Source organism: Eleginops maclovinus, chromosome 23 (assembly GCF_036324505.1).
Source record: "Eleginops maclovinus isolate JMC-PN-2008 ecotype Puerto Natales chromosome 23, JC_Emac_rtc_rv5, whole genome shotgun sequence".
NCBI lineage: Eukaryota > Metazoa > Chordata > Actinopteri > Perciformes > Eleginopidae > Eleginops > Eleginops maclovinus.
In genome coordinates, this window is record NC_086371.1 from 19,705,759 (window position 1) to 19,730,041 (window position 24,283).

At 41.6% G+C, this 24,283-nt stretch overlaps 1 protein-coding gene across 1 annotated transcript in view; it reads left to right on the forward strand.

Annotated features, from left to right (window-relative positions):
• The window catches only part of tenm1 (teneurin transmembrane protein 1), a 199,075-nt gene that overhangs the window by 169,780 nt on the left and 5,012 nt on the right, over positions 1–24,283 (forward strand). The window contains 13 exon segments of the mRNA XM_063876353.1: positions 732–819; positions 2,405–2,487; positions 2,845–2,860; positions 3,287–3,650; positions 4,296–4,468; positions 5,917–6,161; positions 7,523–7,816; positions 9,429–9,673; positions 11,220–11,362; positions 13,227–13,438; positions 14,368–14,669; positions 15,509–16,215; positions 16,949–17,091. Coding sequence (XP_063732423.1) covers positions 732–819; positions 2,405–2,487; positions 2,845–2,860; positions 3,287–3,650; positions 4,296–4,468; positions 5,917–6,161; positions 7,523–7,816; positions 9,429–9,673; positions 11,220–11,362; positions 13,227–13,438; positions 14,368–14,669; positions 15,509–16,215; positions 16,949–17,091 — 3,015 coding nt within the window.

The following is a 24,283-nucleotide window of genomic DNA, read 5'->3' on the forward strand; positions in this document are numbered from 1 at the left end:
ATTTAAAAACCTAAATTTGTTTTGATTTGTTTCAATTCACAACGTTATTTGAATCGTCCCTCCATGTGTAATTGCAGCAGCAGCTAGCTAAGCTTAGCCGGCTATGCTAGCAACTGGAACACAATGTGCCTACCAACCTACAAGTCCTCTATTTAACTTTTTTCAAATAACCAAGATAATAACTTCAGAGGTACTACAGACCTGAGAGGGATATTCTCATTTAACTCTAAAGTGAATAAGCCAAATAAGTTAGCATGCTCTCCGAGGACTACTTAAGAAACATTACCCCTACAAGATGAATCAAAATCAATCTGTTGGTGTAGCGCCGTACCCCCTTATATATTCAGCAGCACTCTCCATCAAGACAATTAATTGTATTTGTTTGGAGAGCTGGATTTCAAGTTGCGAAGATTTATCAATCTGTCAGCAAGCAAAGCCCCATTTATTCTGAACAGCGAGGATATACAATTCTAATTCTTTTTCGGAAATTAAAAAGAGGCACCTGAGATATCATCTGAGATTGTTTGGTTGAAGCACCTGCAGAGAAAATACATCGTCACCATTTCCAAATCATTAATCTGCATTCCAGCTCAGGCTTTCATGAAATGCCATCATTATCTTGTTTGTCAGAGAAATTTGACATGAAAAAAAAAACTGGTGAACATTATCATGTTTTTTAACCGTGATCTCCCTGTATTTTATACTTTCTGACGTTTTTGAACACTTCACAGGTGTCAACCAACGGGGAGATATCGATTATCTCTGGAGCCCCGACGGACTGTGACTGTAAGATAGACCCCAACTGTGACTGCTTCTCTGGTGGGTCCTCACATGCACGCAGATGTGTATAATTAAGTAATGTGAAACTATTAGATCACGTCTTATAGGATTACACAGTACTAAAAACAACATGTAACTGCACTTTAGAAGCTTATTAGATCATATCATACTTGGCCTTGTTCTGGCGTGGTATCGAGGGAAACAATACGAGCATTTTAAAAGCTATGACGTAACATAAATAAATTGCAACAGTCATTTTCTTGATGCAGAGTAATTAAATCTCACTGCATCTTTGTCCCTGATGATTTTATTAGCTTGAGAGGAACCTTGTATCTCTCATGACTGTCTCTCTCACTGTTCTCTGCACACTTGAATGTGTCTGAATTATTTATTTCAGATATTTCACAATCTTAGAACACTGTTTTGACTCTCCTCCAAAAGAATAAAGGAACAAATTATGATGATGATGTGTGTGTAAATAATGACAATACACACAAAAGCAATGACTATCTATAATGACATAATGGAAGAGTAAGTGAATGTAATTTGACTTTGTGAATGTGTGTGTGTTTGTGTGTATGAAGGGAATGTATTGGTATTCATGGGGAGACTCCAGCTAATTTTCAGCAGGAACCAGCTTGAGAGAAACCTTTTAAATCCATTCAAATTACAGCTGCTGAAAGAGAAAAGCTCTCATCTAGCCGCTGAAGGTTTTCACTGCTGGGTGTCTCATGTAAGGGCACCTGAAATGAAATAAACGGAAGAGGGAAAGGACCAAACAAATAAGACGATGTTCTTTTGACAGTTAGGCCATGCTTTCATTGTAAGTGTCAGAGTATGCGATTTTATCATTTAATTCTGCTCATAAAATCCGTCTCTTTTTTGATTCAAAAGGGAGCGGAAGAGTCTCTCCCATGCCACAAGCCAATGGGTTGTAACCATCCCTTTTTCTTGGGTTGTACTTTGCATATTTTCAATCATGTCTTGCTGTTAACAGATGATTACTCTCTTCAGAGGTTTTCCGTTTCCATCCCGTCACCGTAGACTGTCACACAGTGTCTTTGAACATGCACACATACAGAACAAATGCACAAATACAAACAGACATGAATGCGCACACACAAACACACACACACACACACACACACACACACACACACACACACACACACACACACACACACACACACACACACACACACACACACACAGACACAAACACAAGTAATGCGCATGCTGTCAAAAGATAAACTGCTATCCTGCCGCCTGCAGCCCCATCAGAGGCCCCGGGCCTACTGCTGACACCATCTAAAGGGCCTCACCCGGCTGTTATCCCGCTGTGCTACCAAAGACTTCTGAATGCATTCAGTCACCCACAACCACCTTCTGATAACGCTGAGGTCACTATCAAGGTGGTCATATCAACTCCATTGGGAAGCTACAGCATCACAACAAGTCCAAGTCCTGAGCTAAACTGATAAACGCTTAAGCTGCGAAGATCTCTTTCACTGAAGATTAATCTGAATTGCTCAGTGTGCTAATATCTGAGGGTACTTTTATTCTTGCTATTTTGTCGACAAAGAGTGGGTCCTTGTCTAAATAGTGTATTATTTTCTTTCATCAGGAGATGGAGGCTACGCACGTGATGCTCGTCTCAAAGCACCTTCCTCTCTGGCCGTGGCCCCAAACGGCACCCTGTATATTGCTGTCCTTAGCCCCTTGCCTAAGTTAAAAGATATTACAATATTTATCATTTTTACTGTGTAACATTTTTTACTGGGCAACATCCGATCAGAGCTGCAGCCTATACAGCTCTGCCAGCCTGGAAGAGTCACTTCTTTTGGTATCCAGAGCTACTTTACAGGTATAATGCTCACTTGCATTTTATTCTTATGTGAATTGAATAAATGTGTAGGATGTTACTGTTAAAAGTCTGGGTACTTCACTATTATGTGCTGAGACCACTATGGTTGCTGAGTTTGACATCATAACAGATTAAACAGAACGCATTAAGTAACCTTTCGGATACTACTGACTGACAATAACTAGCTGCATTTAAGCCAGAGTAAAGGTAACATTAGTATATTGCACATACTGTATCTGACCTGACATTACTAAAAACTATTTTGAAGCCACGGCTCTAGATAAAAAGTGTGATACAATAGAATGCAGGGTTTTGTTCTTTAATGGCTGTGGGATCAAAAACTGTGGTTGTATTGGCTTTCAATGGGGATCATTTTGTCCTTAAGGGACTGAGTGTCTGTATTGTGGTGCCACAGTATTATACACTTATTATTGGAGTTGAGGTTCTTGAGGTTCTTTGGGGGAAAAACGTACGCCCTTGCAAAAATGTATGCAAAGTGCATTAACCAAGTGAAAATAATAACTAAAAATGTCCTTACTTATACTTAATGGTGAAGTTTCAATCACATAACGCAGTTCGGCAAATAACTTTTGTTTTACTTATTAGTGACTAAAAACCGACAGCTTTAAACTGTGATGAAAGAAGGTGCAACCCGACCCTGACGACTGCGCATCTCTTCTTTGTCCCGACAGAACGGTTCCCACATGCACACCAAACACCTGATCACCGGCCACTACCTGTACAACTTCTCTTACGGCATGGACGGCCAACTGTCGGGGCTGACGAACCGCGACGGCCACGGGCTGCAGGTGCGGAGGGACGCTCACGGAGTGCCACTCTGGCTGGCCCTACCTGGAGGACAGGTGTACTGGCTGTCTCTTAGCAACAGTGGAACACTGCGGAAGGTGTCAGCCCAAGGCCATGACATCGCCCACATCACTTACCATGGCAACACCGGTCTCCTAGCAACCAAGAGTGATGAAAACAGTTGGACCACTGTTTATGAGTATGTTTCTTTTTCTCTCTTATTGTGCCTTTTTTTTATTACCTTATTTTTCTTTTCTTTTCCATTTTTCTCTTCCTCCCCATCCCGTTTTTATCTTTTATTTCACCCTCTCTCTGTTGCTTGACTATGAATGTTGTGTATGGAGGTGATTGCATGAATGTGCATATGTTTAAATATGAGACAGCTTATGTTTACAGTGTGAAATATGAGTGCCATCTGGTGGTCGGCCATCACTTTACAAAGCTGGAGAGGCTTTTTTTCCCCATTTCATCTTTGCTTAAGTGACTGATTAGCTGAAGGCCGTCTCTGCAACACTTTCATCACACACATGTTTAGTATCACAGATAGTACACACACACACACACACACAAACACATCCGTCTGAATTATTCACCACTGCCGACCGAGTCTCTGTCTCAAATTCCACAGCTGGATAATTACACATATAAATCACAGTTGACACTTACTCTGTGCCGATGTTTGCGGATGACACGGGGAATGGAGTGATGGTGAATACGCAAATTGTGTGTATGTGCGTTTGTGTGTGCATACGACTGTGCTTCATTTGTCCAAGTGCGACAGTTATCTGTGTATGTGTGTTTTTTTCCACTTGTACATCATCACCTTTGTGTTTATTCTCCCAAGGTACAACAGCGAAGGTCGCTTGACCAACATTACCCTCCCCACCGGCGAGGTGAGTGGTTTCCATGGTAACCTCGAACGCTGGTCTCGGGTGGAGGTCGAGGCGTCTAACCGGGAGAACTTTGTCACCAGTACCAACCTGTCTGCCAGCGACACCATCTACACATTCAGACAAGGTGAGAGGACTTTTTAAATGTTCTTATTATTCCTCATAGGTCAGTATTAGTAAGCTAAAGGTAGAGAGGAGTTTACAATAATCCTGGGGCACAGATGTAATGTTGTCATGTAGTCACTGGTTGAGATGCAGGAAACATTATAGATTCACCACAATGTATCTACCCCCAATCTAGCTCACCAGCAACATAAAGAAAGGCCATTTGTGACTCATCTAGAGGGGACAACATACACTGATGTATAAGCAGGGCGACACATGAGGTCAAAGTGATGTTTAAAAATGTATGACTGGCAAACTGTAATAACGTGGCTGATATTCTGGTCATGTCAGACACACTGACCTGACTATTTTTTTCTCCTTCTCCACCGACTGCACTGGATGTGTGCGCGTGAGATTCACACATGCATCCCTCTCTCTTAATTTTTTACATATGCATTCGACATGAACTCTTAACCACAAAAAAAATATGGCGGATCCAGAAGGTTACTTAACGCCTTAACGTCCGCGGGATAAAATGGATAGAGGGCAGAGATGAGAGGGGGAGAAAATGAGAGTGGAGTGGAGAAGGCACTCATGGGAGCAGTTTCCTCTCATGTCATTCCTTTAATTGCTTTCTAGCAGTTGTCACAATGACAGCACTGCAGGGAAAGAAAAGCTGCTCCCACACACACAAACACACGCGCAGACACGACATGTTCGCCGTGCTACAGTTTGACAGAGCTGCCAGGCATACGTTGAAATGACCCCCAATTTAGTGCCCCCCCCCCCCCCTTTACTCCAAACCACAAACTCTCACGGTGAGTCTTCCTGCCTCTAAGGCAACAATAACCATATGTACAGTAAGAGGTTTATAGCGATACAGGGAGTTGACGTTACTACCCAGTTTAATAGCTGCATTAAATTTAATAGTAAAAATATCGTTTTATGATTATTTTAGCAATTTTTTTGAAATGTGTGTTTCAGAAATGGTTAAGGCATGCGACAAGGTGATGTTGATGTGTGTGAAATCTTTCTCAGGGCACATAAAAATGAAAAAACAGTTTCTGAGAAACCTTTGCAATGTGTGAAAAACTGTCACAGCTCTCACCCTTACCTTACGTCCCCCTTTTCTCTCTTTCTTACTTTCTCTCTCCCTTTATTCTCTCTGTCTGCCTATATCTTTCTACTGTTCTCTATTTGAATAGGTTACATTTTTCCAAAGCTACAATAGCTGATACAGTACAGCTAAAGTTGCTGTGAAAATTATAAAAAGACTTGAAGGATTTTGCAATCAATTTAAATAAAAGTGCCATATGAATAGTTTGGTTTCTATTCAGTGCATTGATGTGGTCTGCTGCTCAGTCTCATAGGTTTTTCTCACATCATTGCTGATGTTGTTAACACTTTTTTTTAATCCTTGGTTGTGTTTTCGTGTGCGTGTCTCTGTATCTCTTTGCCATGGACCCCCAGATCATGCTCAGAGTTCATACAGAGTCAGTGCCGACGGGTCCTTCCTGGTGACCCTAGCCAGCGGGATGGAGCTGTCACTCATCACGGAGCCCCTCCTCCCTGGAGGAGCAGGGGGCGGAGTCAGTCCAACGGCCAGCCGCTGTAACATCAGCCTGCCCGGAGACCATGCCCCCAGCCTGATTGAGTGGAGGCAGAGGAAGGAGCAGAGCAAGACCAACTACAGCACTTACGAACGCAGGCTCAGGGTAAACATTCTAAAGCACAAACATATTCTTAATATAGAAAATCCAGTCCTCTAAATCATTGGTTCCCAACCTCAACGTAGGGATCGTTAAGGATTCATAATGGGTTCAAATGCCTTCTTTAGTTTATCCTACTTTATTTCATTTTTGGGCTTATACATTTCTGTAACGGATTATAGATTGGATTATTGTTAAGGATAATGTACTGAAGAGCTTATAGAACACTTAGTTTGCACTGAATTTGTTAAAATGTTGTTTTCCCGTATAAAAAAATAATAGTGATACAGACAGGGTATTGTTGCATAATTAAATATAGATCAGGAACATTTACACAACAGTCACAGGAAATCACCTATTAAAAATCAAAAATAGAAACATTTGCAGATGTTTTCAAGCAGAAGCTAACAATAAATGGATTGAAAAAAGAATCCTATTGTACCTGAAAAAAACCTAATAATAATGCATACAGAGAGAGTTTTAAAAAGCAAACTAAATATAACGCACACAATAGTAAGAGGAAATAGTCAGTTACACAAACTTTTAGTTTATTGTGCAGTTTGTTATTGCTATACATTCTATGTCTTAAAAAATGTCAGATCTATAAATAAATAAGTCTAGGTTTATCCCTTTACGCAATGGTAGTTAACTGTATTCCCTTGTGGTATACGTAAATGCATTACTACACAGTATCCATCACTGCGTCAACCAGTTAACCACTACCACCAGCCAAATATCATGGAAACTGAGTGAATAGGTCAAATAACATCACACATTTTAGAAGTGCTGATTGAACCAAAAGTTGTGCAATCTGACCTTTACACACTCCCTTCAGAAATGACAAAGAAATATCACCTGTAGGTGCAATCCACTCAGTGACTCTTTCATTTGTTTAGAGCCACACTGTGGAGCAGTTTGAGCTGGGCTACGACTTCTCGAACCACAACACTATAGATGTTCTGAGAGATTAATTTCATCACCAGGAGCTGATAGATTGATTGACTCGAAACACACACCGACTGCAACTCCTCTTCTCTTTTTCCGCAGAAAGTACACAGCACAAACAGAATATTACATAAGGACATTTTATCTGAGGTGTACTAATTAATTAGCAGTCCCTCTAGGCCTCGGTTCCTCACTTGTTCACAAGCCAATTGATTGTTATTATGCTGGTCCAGTTTGTTCTAAATGTCACGACTAATTTTTCCAAACTAATGAAATCTCTGCTCGTCCCAGACGTGCCTTTACATTTATATTTGCATGTCCATGTCCCTATTTATAATTGATAATGATTATAAAGCAGTAAAATGTATAAACAAGGTACATTTTGTTCTCAGTGTGGCTGACATCTTTACTAATTTTCTCAGGCTCATAACAGGAACCTGCTGTCTATAGACTTTGATCAGAACACAAGAGTGGGAAAGATCTATGACGACCACAGGAAATTCACCCTCCACATACAGTATGACTCGCTGGGGCGGCCCGTGGTCTGGTCCCCCAGCAGCAAATACACTGAGGTGAACATCAGCTACTCGGGCGGAGGGCTGCTGTCATCCATTCACCGCGGAGACTGGTCTGAGCGGCTGGAGTACGAAAACGAAAGAGTGGTGTCAAGAGCCTGGGTCAACGGCAAGATCTGGAGCTACACATACGCAGACAAAGTGAGAGCATGCTACAGAGTCATGTGTGGCAGGGGGTGGATGTGATCAACAGTTTCTTAAAGTTTCTATTATGCTTTTGGGTGTTTTCCCTTTCCTATAGTGTTTTGTATAGGTTGTGGTGCATGTAAATGGTCTGCAAAGGCTAAAATCCCTGTTTCCTCCAGATGGAGTTTCTCTCCTGCCCACCGCCTAAAACTGAACTCCGAACATTGAACTCCTTTGTTACTGTACCTTCCGTAACATAGTGACATTTGCACTTCTGTTGGCTAGTGGTCCAACACAATGTACATGATAGGCTAGGGGGTTACCAAAGCTGGCCAGCTAACCAATCAGAGCAGACTGGGCTGAAAATAGGTGCTGCAGCACAGACATAAGAAAAATAAACACCTTTTTGAACATTAGAGGCACAAAATAAAAATAGTACCTGAAAATTAGCAAAACAGTGCCCCTCTAATATTTCATGCTGAGATTGGTTGAGCTTCAGTCCTCTTTTTCTTTGCAGAAATCAAACACATCTGCTCTCACTTTCCTTTGCCGCTTCAAGGCTGTCGCAGTTGAAAGCAGGTCTAACACTAATTGTATGAAAAGTACTTCTGTTTGTACTTCGGTGTGAAATGAAAGTAACAAATTCACACATACAGTCAAGACTGTTCTTTCAACCGTTTTTTCCCCCTCCCTTTGAGGCAGCCATTGGGTTCTATTCATTTCACCTAACTATGAAAATCAATTTGCAGAGAGAAGATTATGTCAGAGTTCAGTAATTGTGGAGATTTTTTAAAAGAAGTCTGCACTTGATGCCCTCATGTCTACATATCCGCGCTATAGCTTTGAGAGCTGCTAAGGCAGACGAGTTGTTCATTGTGAGGAGTTACATAAATCGAGTTTCAAGGCTCTGTAACTTCACTGAACCTGTGGTTTCCAGAGAGTGAGATTTACAGAGAAAAAAAGCTTTGAAAAAGGGTTAGAAATAATGTGCGCCATATGTCGTATTTTTGATGAAATTAAACATGCTAAAAATGTATGTTCCTTCAAAAGTGTGACAGAACTGAAAGCTACCGGAAGCTATAATTTCCGTCCTAGAGAATTAATTGAAATATTTAATGAAGTGATATTCGGCCTGAAATACATTTTTCTGTCAGCTTCTGGTCTAAGACAAAATTAGAGCGTAAATGAGCTTATATTACAGAACCATGTAGAAATGAATAATACCTGCATGTATTATTAATACCTTAATATTATACCTCACGGTTAAATTAGATGAGTATTTTTACACAACATTGTTTTTAGTGGAGCTCGCATTGTTCAGTTATCCACAGGGCTGAGGGCACAGGGTTTTTAAAGCTTGCCTGAAAAGTAAAATAAAACCTCAAAGGTAAACACAATTTATATAAAAAAACAAGGCTTTATGGTGATTTTGAACCCCCCCCCCCCTTTTTGTTTTAAGAATAAGCCTTCAATGACTTCATGAAAAATGTTCCTCAAGCTTAAACCAAGGTTGCCTCTGAAGTGCAGACATTTTCTCTGTCTGACATTGAAATAAAAAATGAAGGAAATGTTCATCCCACTGCAGAGAGACAGTGTGATAACTCAGCATCTGTCTGTGTTCCTGCAGTCCATTATGCTGTTGCTGCACAGCCAGCGGCGTTACGTCTTCGAGTACGACCAAACAGACCGTCTGGTGGCCGTGACGATGCCCAGCATGGTGAAGCACACCCTGCAGTCGCTCCTTTCCATCGGCTACTACAGGAACATATACACTCCTCCCGACAGCCAGGCCTCCTTCATGCAGGACTACACCCTGGACGGGCGGCTGCTGAGGACTCAGTACCTGGGAACAGGACGCAGTGTAATCTACAGGTATGTCGATAACCCTTAAATGGTTTACCTCAGGATACAGACATTTGACATGATGTGTCCATGTGTAAAATGGGTGTAATAACAGTGTAATAAAGTTGTAATAACCTGGGTGTAATGTGGGTATGATATGGGCGTATTACGGGTGTGTATAGTGTAACATTGGTGTGAGGGGAAGAGACAATGGTGTCATATGGGTGTTATATTGCTGTTACTTGGGTGCAATATGGGACTAGTAACAGTGTAATATGGATGTAACATGGGTATAACAAGGGTGTAATATGGGTGTAACAATGGTGTAAGATGGTTGGAATAACAGAGTAATATGGGTATATTACAGGTGTCATAACTGTATAACAGGAGTGTAGTAGGGTGTATTAATGTGTAATATGGGTGAAATGTAGAAAATAGCAATCATTTAATTTCCCCACATTTTGATGTAAATACCCATTAAAGGGTTAAATGGCTGTTGGTTTTATCGCTTAATTCGAGGAGGCAGCGCAGTGTTGAAGAGGTGACATTGACAACTCTGCCGCTTTGATTTTGATGAGGCATTATGTATCTTGGCGCAACGTAAAACATAACACTGATTGGCTTGATGAAGGTCCCATAATTAAAGGCTAATCTCAGATGTTTAAAAGCTTTATTACATCCTCTGAGTCTCGCTGACACAGCACGTGCCTTACCATCAGCCATCGTTACAAATCACCCTGATTGGACTAATGCGGAGACTGATTACATTTCTTGTTTTTTATCATCATACCAGATGATCAGACCCACTGATCTGATTTCCACAAAATTCTTGAGGATTGATTCGTGCAGCCATTAACTGTTTTAATGCTCATGTGCTAAACGTAGAGACTATAATAAACGGCCCTTTTTTCAAGATTTGAAAGGCCATAAATGCTGCTGCTGCTGGTTTTGATTTTAAAGAAATGTTAACGGATGATGAAACTTTTTTTCTTAATGTGCCCCAAGGGTCATTGTATTATTCATGAGGTATATAGCATGTTTACTTACATTTTAGTGCAGATTCAACTGAACATTTTAATTATCTATTCATAACTCAGTCATTTACCATCTATTTAAGTGGCTTTCGAAGTGGAAAGAGGGCCTCCCAAGGGGGCCTCGAACAGATTCAGGGGATGCTCAGTGATTTGAAGTGCAAAAATATTACGTTTGTTTTTAGTTATCAAAAAAGGATCACATAGACTAGCCTAAATCTAAATGATTCCGTTGACAGAGAAACAGTAGTTTGTAGGATAACATTTCTCAATCAGAAATTCATAAATGCCTTAGGACTGAACTTGTTTCTATATATTTGGTGTGTGAAGTTGTCAAACAGCAATATTTACTGTCTTGGCTCAAAAGTTGAGTGTCTATGGGATCAAATATCTTGATCATACTCCAATAGGCAAGAAAACAACTCAGCAAGAAAACAAAGGAGGAGTGAGGGGGCGTCTTTTTCCAAGTTTTGTCTGATGGGACTTCAACTTCTGATCTAATCATTGAATTGTTCTTTTCTTCATTGCACTTGTTTTTTTCCCAGATATACACCTGCAGCGCGGCTGGCGGAGGTGGTTTATGACTCCACCCTGGTGACCTTTACTTACGACGAGTCCTCCGGCACTGTCAAAACCATTCATCTCACCCATAACGGCTTTGTCAGCTCAATACGCTACAGACAGACCGGTACGTATACACAAGCGCTCACTGCACATCGAACTTAAGGGGACCGATGGCCACAAATTAGAATTATTAACAGGGTTTTTCTAGAAAATAGGGCAATACTGTGGTGCTGATCTTATATTTATACTGTATACTGTATATATCAGTTCTCGCGAGAACGCAACTTCTGAGCTCCGTAAAAAAAAAGCTGTCTATGCCGTCTGACGGTCTCTTTGACTTGGTTTTCATATTTGGGGAGTAATTATACAATTTGGACATCACTTTAAATTAAACGGGGAAAATCTGCACTTTGGTATGATGGTGCATGCCGAAGGTAAGAGGGAGCAGCGCCCCTGTTACCCGGGTTTAGAGAAAACCCTGATACAATGTGTACTGAATCATAATGTAAAAGGATCGATCACGTGTGCACTGCTACGATTCTGATTTGAAATTTGTTGAGAGGCATCAAACTTTGAGACTGGGTTTGAGTCAGCCGTGTTGCCGTTTCATCTGAGACAGTTAGAGGTGTGAATAGGGCCGAGCATGCGAGAGTGGAAATGACTGTGGTCTACCACAGATGTAAATACGAGACCACCCCCTGGTCTCACAGCAGCACGATCTCTTCCCCACCTCTGCAAACCAAGCTGCCTCATCAAAGTGAACTAGAATATACATATGTGTTGCTTTTTGTACTCCTATTTAGGTCAGGAAATCTTACCGGAAGCTATCCATTATACCCCTAATAACGTGACAATTCACTTCTGATTCTGAAAATTAGCTATAAAGAATTTGTACTTCAGAAATTGCAGTATTATTACCTCAGAAATGGTATTATCACCAATCGGCCCCTTTAGCTGCAAATATGTTCGCACACATTCGTTGTTAATGCAGTTCAACAATTCCCTCAAGTTACGGAGTCTTCCCAGGGTCATTGAGAGCTCACATCTCTGCTCCCGGTTCACTTCACGTGACTCTGTGATTGCTCTTCGCGATCAGGTGTCACGTATCTGCGAGGCACAGCTGTGTGTGTGTGCGTGTGTTTATCGCTTTGCCCCTCACTGTGAATAGACTCTCACCTTCCTTTAACTGATCTCATTTCAGCAGAAAAAACGGAAGCCTCGGCGAAAGGGGAGATAGTGGTAATTGTCCTTTGAGAGGAGACAAGGAGGGGCGGGTGCCTACTACTTCTTTTTTTTTGAGAAAAAAGGACTGAAAACAAGGAAACATGACAGCTTGGGGAAGTGACAGCTACAGAAGCGAGACGTGCAGACTGTGAGAGAGTTCCCCAGGGCGGCAAAAAAAGCCTGCACCTCTCTCTCAGAGCTTCTGCCATTTCCCCATTAGCGCAGGTTTAGAAGCAACATTCCACGGAAAATAAAAATAGAAGATGTAATGCTTATCCAGCTCTCTACATTCGCCAAAGCTAGACACTTAGTCATCTTAACTGCAATTAGAGTCATCGCCAATAGCACCGTAATGGTGTTTCATTAGCAGGCCGTTTTTTTCAAAATTGAGGAAGAGCTTTGGTAGCGAGCCGCGGAGGAGAAGAATGGTGTTGTTAAAGTTGATGTTCTGACATTAAGCAGCACATTGGCACATCATGGCTATTGTCTTTAGATTTCATTATCCCCCCATATTAAAGGTCAGCACTGGAAATGCCATAGAGGTGTGGGGATAGTTAAGATGGAATGGATTGCACTGCGTGTGTCTGTGTTAATGATGTTGAATCAGTCCTTGATTTGAATTAATTAGGAAGGCTTTTATAGGGAGGCGTGATGGCCAGCTGTGAGGGCCGTGTGTGCAAATGCATATGTGGTGTGTGAATAGTTTACGCACATGCTAATCTGAAAGCTTAAAGGGTACATTTCTCTTATGATTTCTTTCACAGGTCCCTTAACAAGTCGACAGATCTTCCGCTTTAGCGAAGAAGGCTTGGTCAACGCCAGGTTTGACTATAGCTACAACAACTTCAGAGTGACTAGCATGCAGGCCGTCATCAATGAGACCCCCCTTCCCATCGATCTGTACCGCTACGTAGACGTATCGGGACGGGTGGAACAGTTTGGCAAATTTAGTGTCATCTTTTACGACCTCAACCAGGTAGGTGGAAAACAGTCAACTAAGCTATTAAGATCATGAATAAGGATACATTTGCAACAAATGTGGATTTTATGTTGTCTTAAGGCTGTATTAATCAACATTAGCTATGAATCAAATGAGGTTGTGATATAAAAGTAAAAAACGACTGAAAATTATCCCGGCAGTTTAGCGTCTCTCAGCTCATTGTTTTGGTTTTATGGCCCACAACTTCCATGTTTTGGTAAAACTGCAATAAACTCAAATGCTTATCCGGAAACTTGGTTAACAAGCATTAAACCGTAGACAGATGAATTTTGCAACTAACTGGTGAAAATAACAGACAGTTAGCAGCTTCAAGGCCTTGAACAACATGAGCATGACAAATGGACACAAAAAAAAGTGAAATACTAACCTGAGAATAGGGTTTTTAACGTGAAAGGTACGATTATAATGAGTAAATACAGTATACCCTGCTTTTGGCAAGGTTGTCCTCGCAGAAGTAACCAACTGCAAAATGATTTGGCAACTTTATACTCAGCACAAATCTCAAAGAACAAGAACAACCAAAACATTTTGATTTTTTTCAGTATATAATCTAGTGCGCTGTGTAAAGATGCTCATGATAAAAGCAATTATCAGAAAAATATATTGGCATGAGAATTTTATTGACAAAAAACGTATTCACCCTATGTTCTAAAGGCCTAAAGAGATATTTCTCTCAAAAGGTGGTGGTGACCAAAACAGATACGTTTGTACAGTTAAAAAAAAAAGGTTCTTCATGACTGCTAGATATGCATTGAAAACTGTTTGCTCACTTGTTCACCATAATACTTGTGTACTAGTAAGGTTTAATACAGCTTTAAAACAAGATGTACAGCTGCATAAAGCACCTCAGCCTACATGTGTGTTTTCAGGTGCATGGCTAACGCATCTCATCTGCAATCCTCTAGGTGATCACTACGCATTTGATGAAGCACACCAAGGTATTCAACTCCTACGGCCAGGTAGTCGAAGTCCAGTACGAGATCCTTAAATCTATTGCCTACTGGATGACCATCCAGTATGACTCTGCGGGCCGCACGACGACCTGTGACATCAGGGTGGGAGTGGACAACAATGTGACGCGCTACACCTACGAGTACGACGCGGACAGCCAGCTGCAAAGTGCCTCTGTTAACGAGCGGCCTCAGTGGCGCTACAGCTACGACCTCAACGGGAACATCAACCTGCTCAGCCACGGCACCAGCGCTAGGTGAGTCAGTACACTGGATATTATACAGCAGTACATGTGTCATTAGTGTGTAAAAACGAACAATATAGAGAGCAATTTTAACCAGCCAACTATTGTTTAGACATTTTATCTCCAGAATTATTAGATGGATTGCTACGAAATTCTCATGGTGGCCAGACGATGACTTCTAACTACTGTGGTGATCAGCCTTAGCTGTATTATGTGATCATATGTGCATAATAAATAGCTAAACTAAGATGGTAAACACTATACCTGCTAAAATGCATGAATTATAGCATGCTAACATTAGCACTGTGTTTTGCTATAGGTCCACCAATGTGTGTTTTTCAATGGTTAATAGGCACTTATAATGTCTAATAATGAGAAATTACAAAAGAAAATTGTTAAACTTTAATGATTACTTTTTTAACTGTTTGTAATGTCTCTCTCTTGTTTAACTAGATCTGCTTTCTGTCTGCAGTGCAGCTATTTTAAAATAAAAAAATATATAAACTGAATCTGAATGTTATGAACTAAACTGTAAAGAAAATCAGCAGGAAGCAGCATCTCCTTGTTTCTTCGGGGCAATGAAAATGCATGAACTTACTTGAATAAAATATAATAAACAATGTCAGTGTAATGGCCTTCTCCGGCTCAGTGAAATACTGTAATGAATAAATAATCTGCATCATAACCTCAGGCGATGATATCAAAATGGCACCTGATTGATTGGCCAATAGATAAATTATAAAGTGCAGCCTCGCTAAACAGCTAGCATGACTGTATGTTGATGTATTCATGTTAGACATTTTCTACTGTGCACCGGCATTAATATCTCTACCTGTTGGGTTTAACTCTAGACTGACACCGCTGCGTTACGACCAGAGGGACCGCATCACACACCTCGGAGAGTTACAGTACAGCGTGGACGACGATGGCTTCCTCCGCCAGCGAGCCAACGATCTGTTTGACTACAACTCCAATGGCCTGCTGACGCGTGTCTTCAACCGAGTGACGGAGCGCACCGTGTGGTACCGCTACGATGGGCTGGGGCGGCGCGTGGCCACCAAGAGCAGCGGCGGCGAGCAGCTGCAGTTCTTCTACGCCGACCTGTCGCACCCCACCAGGGTGAGCCACCTGTACAACCACAGCAGTAACCTGATCACGTCGCTGTACTACGACCTGCAGGGCCATCTCATCGCCATGGAGCTGAGCAGCGGCGAGGAGTACTACGTCGCCTGTGACAGCGTGGGGACCCCCAGGGCAGTTTTCTCAAACAAGGGCCGACTAGTGAAGGAGATCCTGTACACCCCATACGGAGAGGTCTACCAGGACACCAACCCCGACTTCCAGCTCGTCATCGGATTCCACGGTGGCTTGTACGATCCTCTCACACGGCTAGTCCATCTGGGGAGGCGGGACTACGACACGCTAGCAGGGCGATGGACCTCACCCAATCACGAACTGTGGGGGGAGCTGAGCAAAGAGCCGAAGCCATGCAACGTGTACGCCTTTAAGAACAACTGCCCAGTCGGAAGAGTGGAGGAGGTGACGGAGTTTACTACAGGTGAGTTTCACACACTAAGACACACAATCAGCCTGCCTGCTCTCACACAGATATAGGCAGGAAGGTATCTCTGATAGTAGCACCCACTCCCGCACAGACACACCTACATAGGAAACATCTGCCATCCAGACTGAGTGAACAGGGCACATAGCTAACCACAGGTGAGTTGTGTGGCAGGAGGAAAGGATATGACAGACACAATGTACTGGCAACAGAAAGGACAGCCATGCCTCTGATCAGCTCGTTTTTTGAACACAGGCTTGTTATGTTCTGTTCCCTCTGTCTGTCAAGAACACACTGTTTCCCCGAGAGACCAAATAGAAAACTCGCACAAGGGAAAGAGATGGAAAAGCAGAGCAGGAGAATGAATAAGGGATGTGGGTGGGTGCATATGTCCTTCTGGTTAATAGAACATTCATTTGGCCTGTCACGTTTCCCTGCAGCAGGATTGTTTATTACTGGATCTGTTTGTCAGGGAAACACCAGCGCGAACGTCCCTGCCACATATTATGCTCAGATATTGTGTGATTTCCTGTACGAGGTATTGTTTACCTGGCCTTATGACTTTATGTTGGCTCCACGGTAAACACTATATTCTAACCCCCCTTGCAATTGTCTCTCTTTCTTTTGTTTGTGTGTGTGTGTGTGTGTGTGTGTGTGTGTGTGTGTGTGTGTGTGTGTGTGTGTGTGTGTGTGTGTGTGTGTGTGTGTGTGTGTGTGTGTGTGTGTGCAGACATTGGTAGCTGGCTGCAGCTATTTGGTTTCCAGCTTCATAATGTTGTCCCTGGCTTTCCGAAGCCTGAAGTGGGCAGAATGGAACAAACATACGAACTGATGAAGACCCAGACCAAGACGCAGGACTGGGATTCCAGCAAGGTGAGATCTAAAAGTCATTTCATATGTTTTAAGAGTATGGTTATCTGTCGATGCATGCCAAGTATATCAAGAAATATGTTTATATTCATGAGGCATTAGTCAAACAACCACTTAGTCAACAGTCAGAAAATAAACACTTGACGATTCATACATTCTCATTTCAATCACTTTAGTCCTTGTTCCAGCTTCTTCAATGTGAAGATTTGCTGTTTTTTATCCGTTTCACATCATTTTTAATGTAGTATCTTGACAAATTGGACTGTTAATCAATTAAAGAATGTTGTCACATTAATTGATTATTAAAAAGCTCTTTAGTAGCAACCATATGCATCACAACATGAGCGATTGATTTGAAAGTCACCTATAAATCAAAGAAATAAATGTTCTATCTATTCCATTATTGCATTACAGAGGATAACATCTGCAAATAGGAAAAACAATCACTTATTTTGTAAATGTGTTACTTATTTGCTCGGCTTGAATAATTTGTTTATTTACTTTTTAACGACATAACATGATCATTTTATCAGCGTACGAGTGTCCAAACCTCAAAGGTGTTTATTTTAGCTATTGCCAGTTTGACAAGGGATGTCAGGAGAAAGAATAACATTCATTTTAGCTCCATTACACTTAGCTTTACCGCTTTCAGGGTCCCGTTGTACACCTTTTATCCACAGCACACATTTTAACTTGTCAAAGTAAGAAAGGAGCAGGTGTTGCTCATAACGCTAATGATGACTCTGTCAATGCCAGTGTCGGTTTATACACCCACGGTGACAAGTCAAATATCTGCTGTGAAAAAGAGCCATTGTGCATGTGTCCATTAACACTTTACAACACAAATGCAGCCATTATTCATTTTCTTTTTGTGGTTAATTCAGAAACTTGTGTTGTGAAATATTCTTTTATTGCAGATGTCACACATACAGTATATGTAAGCCCTGAGAGGCAATACAAACATTCTGGTCCTTTTTTTTCTTTAAAGTCTAATCAAAATATGTTTTAATCTTAAAAAAAAAGAAAAACAATTAAAAAAAAGTTTCATCATCTGAGTACTAGGTTTTATTGGCCAGGTGATTTATTATTTTTTATTCTGATTATGATGAGTTCTTTCTCAGAATTCTGACACAAGAGGGGAAAAAATGTAGACTTTTAAAATGGATCACGATTTCTGTATGTAGGTGCATTCGGGCCTCTATAGTATATGAGGGAGCGTAAAGGCCGTAATTCATTCTGGCCCTCTCACACACGTACATTCTCCTTGTACTTACATATATTTTCACTCTTAAAGACATACATATAATTTGCCTCCTACACACATATACAGTGGGGCAAAAAAGTATTTAGTCAGCCACCAATTGTGCAAGTTCTCCCATTTAAAAAGATGAGAGAGGCCTGTAATTTTTATCATAGGTATACCTCAACTATGAGAGACAGAATGAGAAAAAAAATCCAGGAAATCACATTGTAGGATTTTTAATGAATTAATTGGTAAATTCCTCGGTAAAATAAGTATTTGGTCACCTACAAACAAGCAAGATTTCTGGCTCTCACAGACCTGTAACTTCTTCTTTAAGAGGCTCCTCTGTCCTCCACTCGTTACCTGTATTAATGGCACCTTTTTGAACTCGTTATCAGTATAAAAGACACCTGTCCACAACCTCAAACAGTCATACTCCAAACTCCACTATGGCCAAGACCAAAGAGCTGTCAAAGGAGACCAGAGACAAAATTGTAGACCTGCACCAGGCTGGGAAAACTGAATCTGCAATAGGTAAGCAGCTTGGTGTGAAGAAATCAACTGTGGGAGCAATTATTAGAAAATGGAAGACATACAAGACCACTGCTAATCTCCCTCGATCTGGGGCTCCACGCAAGATCTCACCCCGTGGGGTCAAAATGATCACAAGAACGGTGAGCAAAAATCCCAGAACCACACGGGGGGACCTAGTGAATGACCTGCAGAGAGCTGGGAACAAAGTAACAGAGGCTACCATCAGTAACACACTACGCCGCCAGGGACTTAAATCCTGCAGTTCCAGACGTGTCCCCCTGCTTAAGCCAGTACATGTCCAGGCCCGTCTGAAGTTTGCTAGAGGGCATTTGGATGATCCAGAAGAGGATTGGGAGAATGTCATATGGTCAGATGAAACCAAAATAGAACTTTTTGGTAAAAACTCAACTCGTCGTGTTTGGAGGAGAAAGAATGCAGAGTTGCATCCAAAGAACACCATACCTACTGTGAAGCATGGGGGTGGAAACATCATGTTTTGGGGCTGTTTTTCTGCAAAGGGACCAGGATGACTGATCCGTGTAAAGGAAAGAATGAATGGGGCCATGTATCGTGAGATTTTGAGTGAAAACCTCCTTCCATCAGCAAGGGCACTGAAGATGAAGCGTGGCTGGGTCTTTCAGCATGACAATGATCCCAAACACACCGCCAGGGCAACGAAGGAGTGGCTTCGTAAGAAGCATTTCAAGGTCCTGGAGTGGCCTAGCCAGTCTCCAGATCTCAACCCCATAGAAAATCTTTGGAGGGAGTTGAAAGTCCGTGTTGCCCAGCGACAGCCCCAAAACATCACTGCTTTAGAGGAGATCTGCATGGAGGAATGGGCCAAAATACCAGCAACAGTGTGTGAAAACCTTGTGAAGACTTACAGAAAACGTTTGACCTCTGTCATTGCCAACAAAGGGTAAATAACAAAGTATTGAGATGAACTTTTGTTATTGACCAAATACTTATTTTTCACAATAATTTGAAATAAATTCTTTAAAAATCCTACAATGTGATTTTCTGGATTTTTTTTTCTCATTCTGTCTCTCATAGTTGAGGTATACCTATGATAAAAATTACAGGCCTCTCTCATCTTTTTAAATGGGAGAACTTGCACAATTGGTGGCTGACTAAATACTTTTTTGCCCCACTGTATATATCTTCACTCCTAAACACATACATTCTCCTTTCACATGCATGTATTTCTACTCACATATATATATACAATTTACATTTCAACACATACATGTATTTTCACTCTTACTTAAATATATATACACCTCCACATATATACAGTAGGTATTCTCTCCTCTCACATAAATAAGTTCTCATTTTTACATATACAGCCCCGGAAAAAATTAAGAGACCACTTCAGCATTATCAGTTTCTCTTGTTTTATTTTGTATAGGTACGTCTCTTGAGTTAAATGTTGTTGTTTCTTTTGTTATTGTATTCTATAAACTACTGTCCAGCAGTGGCCCAGTAAGTAGGGGCTTGGACTGGGAATCGTAGGGTCGCCGGTTCAAGTCCCCGAACAGACTTGAAATATGGAAAGTGGACTGCTACTTGGAGAGGTCCCAGTTCACCTCCTAGGCCCTGCTGTGGTGCCCTTGAGCAAGGCACCGGACACCTCCAATCCCCCCTCCCCATTGCTCCCCAGGCTCTGCACAATAGCTGCCCACTGCTCCTAGTACTAGAATGGGTTAAATGCAGAGGACCACTTTCACTGTGTGTGCTCTGCTGCATGCATGTATGTGACTAATAAAGAGGGTTTCATCCTTCCGATTCTATCGGGTTTCACTGGCATTTTTTCTCTGTTTTGAAATTCAAAACACAATGGGATGGCTGCCATACTGTATTGAACACAATATTTTGTTTGAATACAAAGAGAAGCTACAGATTATTTTGTTCATGAAAGGATGTATGGAGAACTTCGTTACCACATTGAAACCTAATCTAGATTTCTGTCAATCTCAAGATTTGCTGAAGACTCAAGAGAGGTAGCCTATACATTAGAGTCCTTGCATGGATGCAGTGTTAATTTCGTAACTATGAGGAAAAATGTTCGTAAACGACCTTTTTTACATGACTAAGACGAGACGATGACGAGATAAAAATAGATTTTTGATAATAAAAACTATGACGAAATCTATGTTTTGTTTTCGTTGACGAGACGAGACGAGACTAAAGTGTTAATGGTAGACTGTCGGACATTCAAAATGAAGGATATTTTATTTTCCCCTTCCGGCTTCGGGTTCAATAACCCACTTTGTCCAAATTGGTAGACAGGCAAGCTCTTCTTTTGGAGGCCGTTGTATTCATTAAAACCTGTTACATGCTTTTGTTGTTGCTGTTCCGCTCACTTCTCCAGACACATACACGCCCTCACTCTCGCTCGTTCTACCATGCACACACACATGCATCGCCACGCCCCTCTCTCTCTCCTCTTAAAGGGATCTGCCTCTGTATGACCCTTATAGCAGAACACCAGAAATTACACTAAGTGTTAAGAGAGTGAAATGTTGCTTTACGAATTTCAACACTTAATACTATCACCTTGATTCCAAGTTCAGATACCTTTATTTGCCTAACTGAATTAGTTTATAGAGAGAAACCTTTTTTGACTAAAAGTTGACTAAAATGTAATGATTTTTCATGGACTAAAACTGGGCTAAAACGTTTTGAGTTGTCGTCGACTAAAACTATGAAGGATAAAAAGGACTAAAATGTGACTAAAACTAATAACCATTTTTGTCCAAAGACTAAGGCTAAATCTAAAATAGCTGCCAAAATTAACACTGCATGGATGTGGTCATTTTCTCTGACAGCTTATGAAATCAGACAAAGAACCAGGTCTGCGAATGGTTTAGCCCTGTTCTCTCCACCTGTCATGACTAGACATCAAGGCAGACCTTGATACACCATTTCAGGAGAGCAAATCTCTCATTTAGTATCCCTTGGAATGAACTGGAAAAGCATTGCAACATGCTTAGGAGTACGCTGTCGGACTCTCTACAGGCACAGACAGCAGCTTTGGCGTTCATCCACTGACAAGTTGCCTAGGGTGTAATTTTGGTTTGAGAAGTGTGTGTGTGGGGGGGGGGGACACAAAACTGAAAAATGTCATCGATTTGAATCCCATTTCCTGCATTTCTGCGAACATTTAGGGACTATGGTGTTAAAAAAAATCAAATACCAAATTGTAATGTATATAGTGAGGGTGCAAACGTATCTAATATCCTATCCATATTAACCAGTTTTATTTGGGTGTGGACCAGACATCCTCTAAGGGGCTCTGGGGGAATGCAGATTTTGTTTAAATGTTGAAGTTAAATGCATCAATCCGGTGCACTTTGGGAGCGAAATGAAGAGAGGATACATCTCTCAACACCAATATGATACAGAACTGTATACATTTCACTAATCAAAGAATCATTAGAATATGACTTCAAACAATAACAAATTGTTTAAACTTGTTCATTTTATAAACTCCTCTCTCCCTACTCTCTTATCTTAATCTTATTTTACCTAGTTAGCATTCCCTTTTTTCATATTTTACTACCACTCCCCTTTTAAACTTTTCTTTAAATTATTTTTACTGCCCTATAGTACACATTCAAATGATTCCTTACTTTATTTTTTACAACTATATTATATAGATAAAGGTGTGCCTTGAAAATGCTTGTCTACATAGATGATGACCAAACCGTTTGAGACCCACTGAGCAGCCGCGGCTCGCCCATAGAGGGCGCTGGGGCGCCGACCGACCTCCCGCCGACCTGCCTGCTTTTATTTTAGTTTTTTATAATCTTTTTCATTTTGAAAAATAATCTGTGTTAATTACATGCTAATAATGATTTTACTTTAGAATGTGTTTAGAACTCTCCAGAATGATATTTTGCATTCACTTCCCCGTTCGTTTATCATTTTGGTAGCCAAAAGGCTTCCAGCACTACTGTGCTGGAATTTAAGCCAATGGTTCCCCGGTTGCTACGCAAAAAACTAAATATTTCGCCAATCAGCGTCTTCAAATTTTATGGTTTGGGGTATCGCCCGTAGTACCAAGATTAGAGCAGTGCACCACCGCACGTTACGGACATTTATCTCAGAGAGGCGCAGCATTAGCCTAGCAAGCTAAACCCCTACAGCAAAAAGCTGTACCGGGGTCTAGTCTAGCTCGAAGGCAGTGTGGGCGGGATCAACGGTTGTCTGTCAAGTTGCCTCTGCACTCAACGCCACGCAATAGGATGGCGAACAACCAATCAGAGCTATGAAGAAGGATTACGTAGTCCGCGCGACGGGAAGTACATGGTGGAGTGTAGTCACTAGTAAACCGAACTTTGTGAAACATGGAACTGAGTGATTGTTGCCGTTTTTGCAAAAAAAACTTGAGAATATCTGGCGTGCTTTTTCGGCCTCTTGTAGCTGGTCATCCATAAGTGCCAAAAGGGGTGACACGACAACCACCAGCGGGTTGTCGAGGTCCATGCGTCGCCCCACCAGCGGAGCAAGCTGGTAAATCAAACTTTTACCGTATCCAGTGGGCAAAACTCCGAAAACGTCCCTTTTCTCCAGAAAACACTTCAGTGCCGTTATCTGCTCGTCTCGCAAAGTAAATTGAATATTCAAATGTTCAAGAGTCGCTGCCAAAGCCAAATCGAAAGACGCTAGGAATTCGCTAGGATTAGCCATTGGGATAAGCCAGTTTACCTCTCTCTAAAACTACACACTGAAACGTCGCACCTCTGTCGTCACTAGGTAGCCCGGCCCCCGATCTCGCTCCTCACGATTTGATTGGTCCGAACCACCGTGGCCCGAGCAGCCTTGCTAACTGACGAGGGTTGACTAGACCGCCCCAGCAGCAAATTCAATTTGCGGTCGCTAGGGGCGTCTAGATTTCTAGGCTAGCGCAGCATGGCATTAGTAGCACTAATGTAGTTCAGCTTGCCTCAAATTCAGTTAAATCTCTACACCTGTATCCCTTCGAAAGAATAACATTAGCGAAAAACTAATTGTAAAAGAACTCGGACTAGACAAGCCAGAAGTGAATATAACCCAACAGGCACGGGAAAAGGAGAAAACCTACAAGAGAAGCTTTGCGAGAGGTTGGTTAGATCGAAAGCCTTGGCTAACCAGCTGTGGGTACGCTAATGCAATCTTTTGCTTCCCTTGCTTACTTTTTAAAACAAGTGCTTGTGATATTTCGTAGACACAGACAGGGGTGACAGACCTGAAACATATGTCAGAATGCATTAAGAAACATGAGCGGGCAAGAGTGTATGGACAACTGTGTGAAGCTAGCCATGCTAGGCCGAATTAGCATAGCCACACAGCTAGATGAGGGACACCGCATTGCCATAAGAAGGCACAACGAGGTGTACAGGAATCGGCATATTTTGAGGTAAATTTCAATGTTTC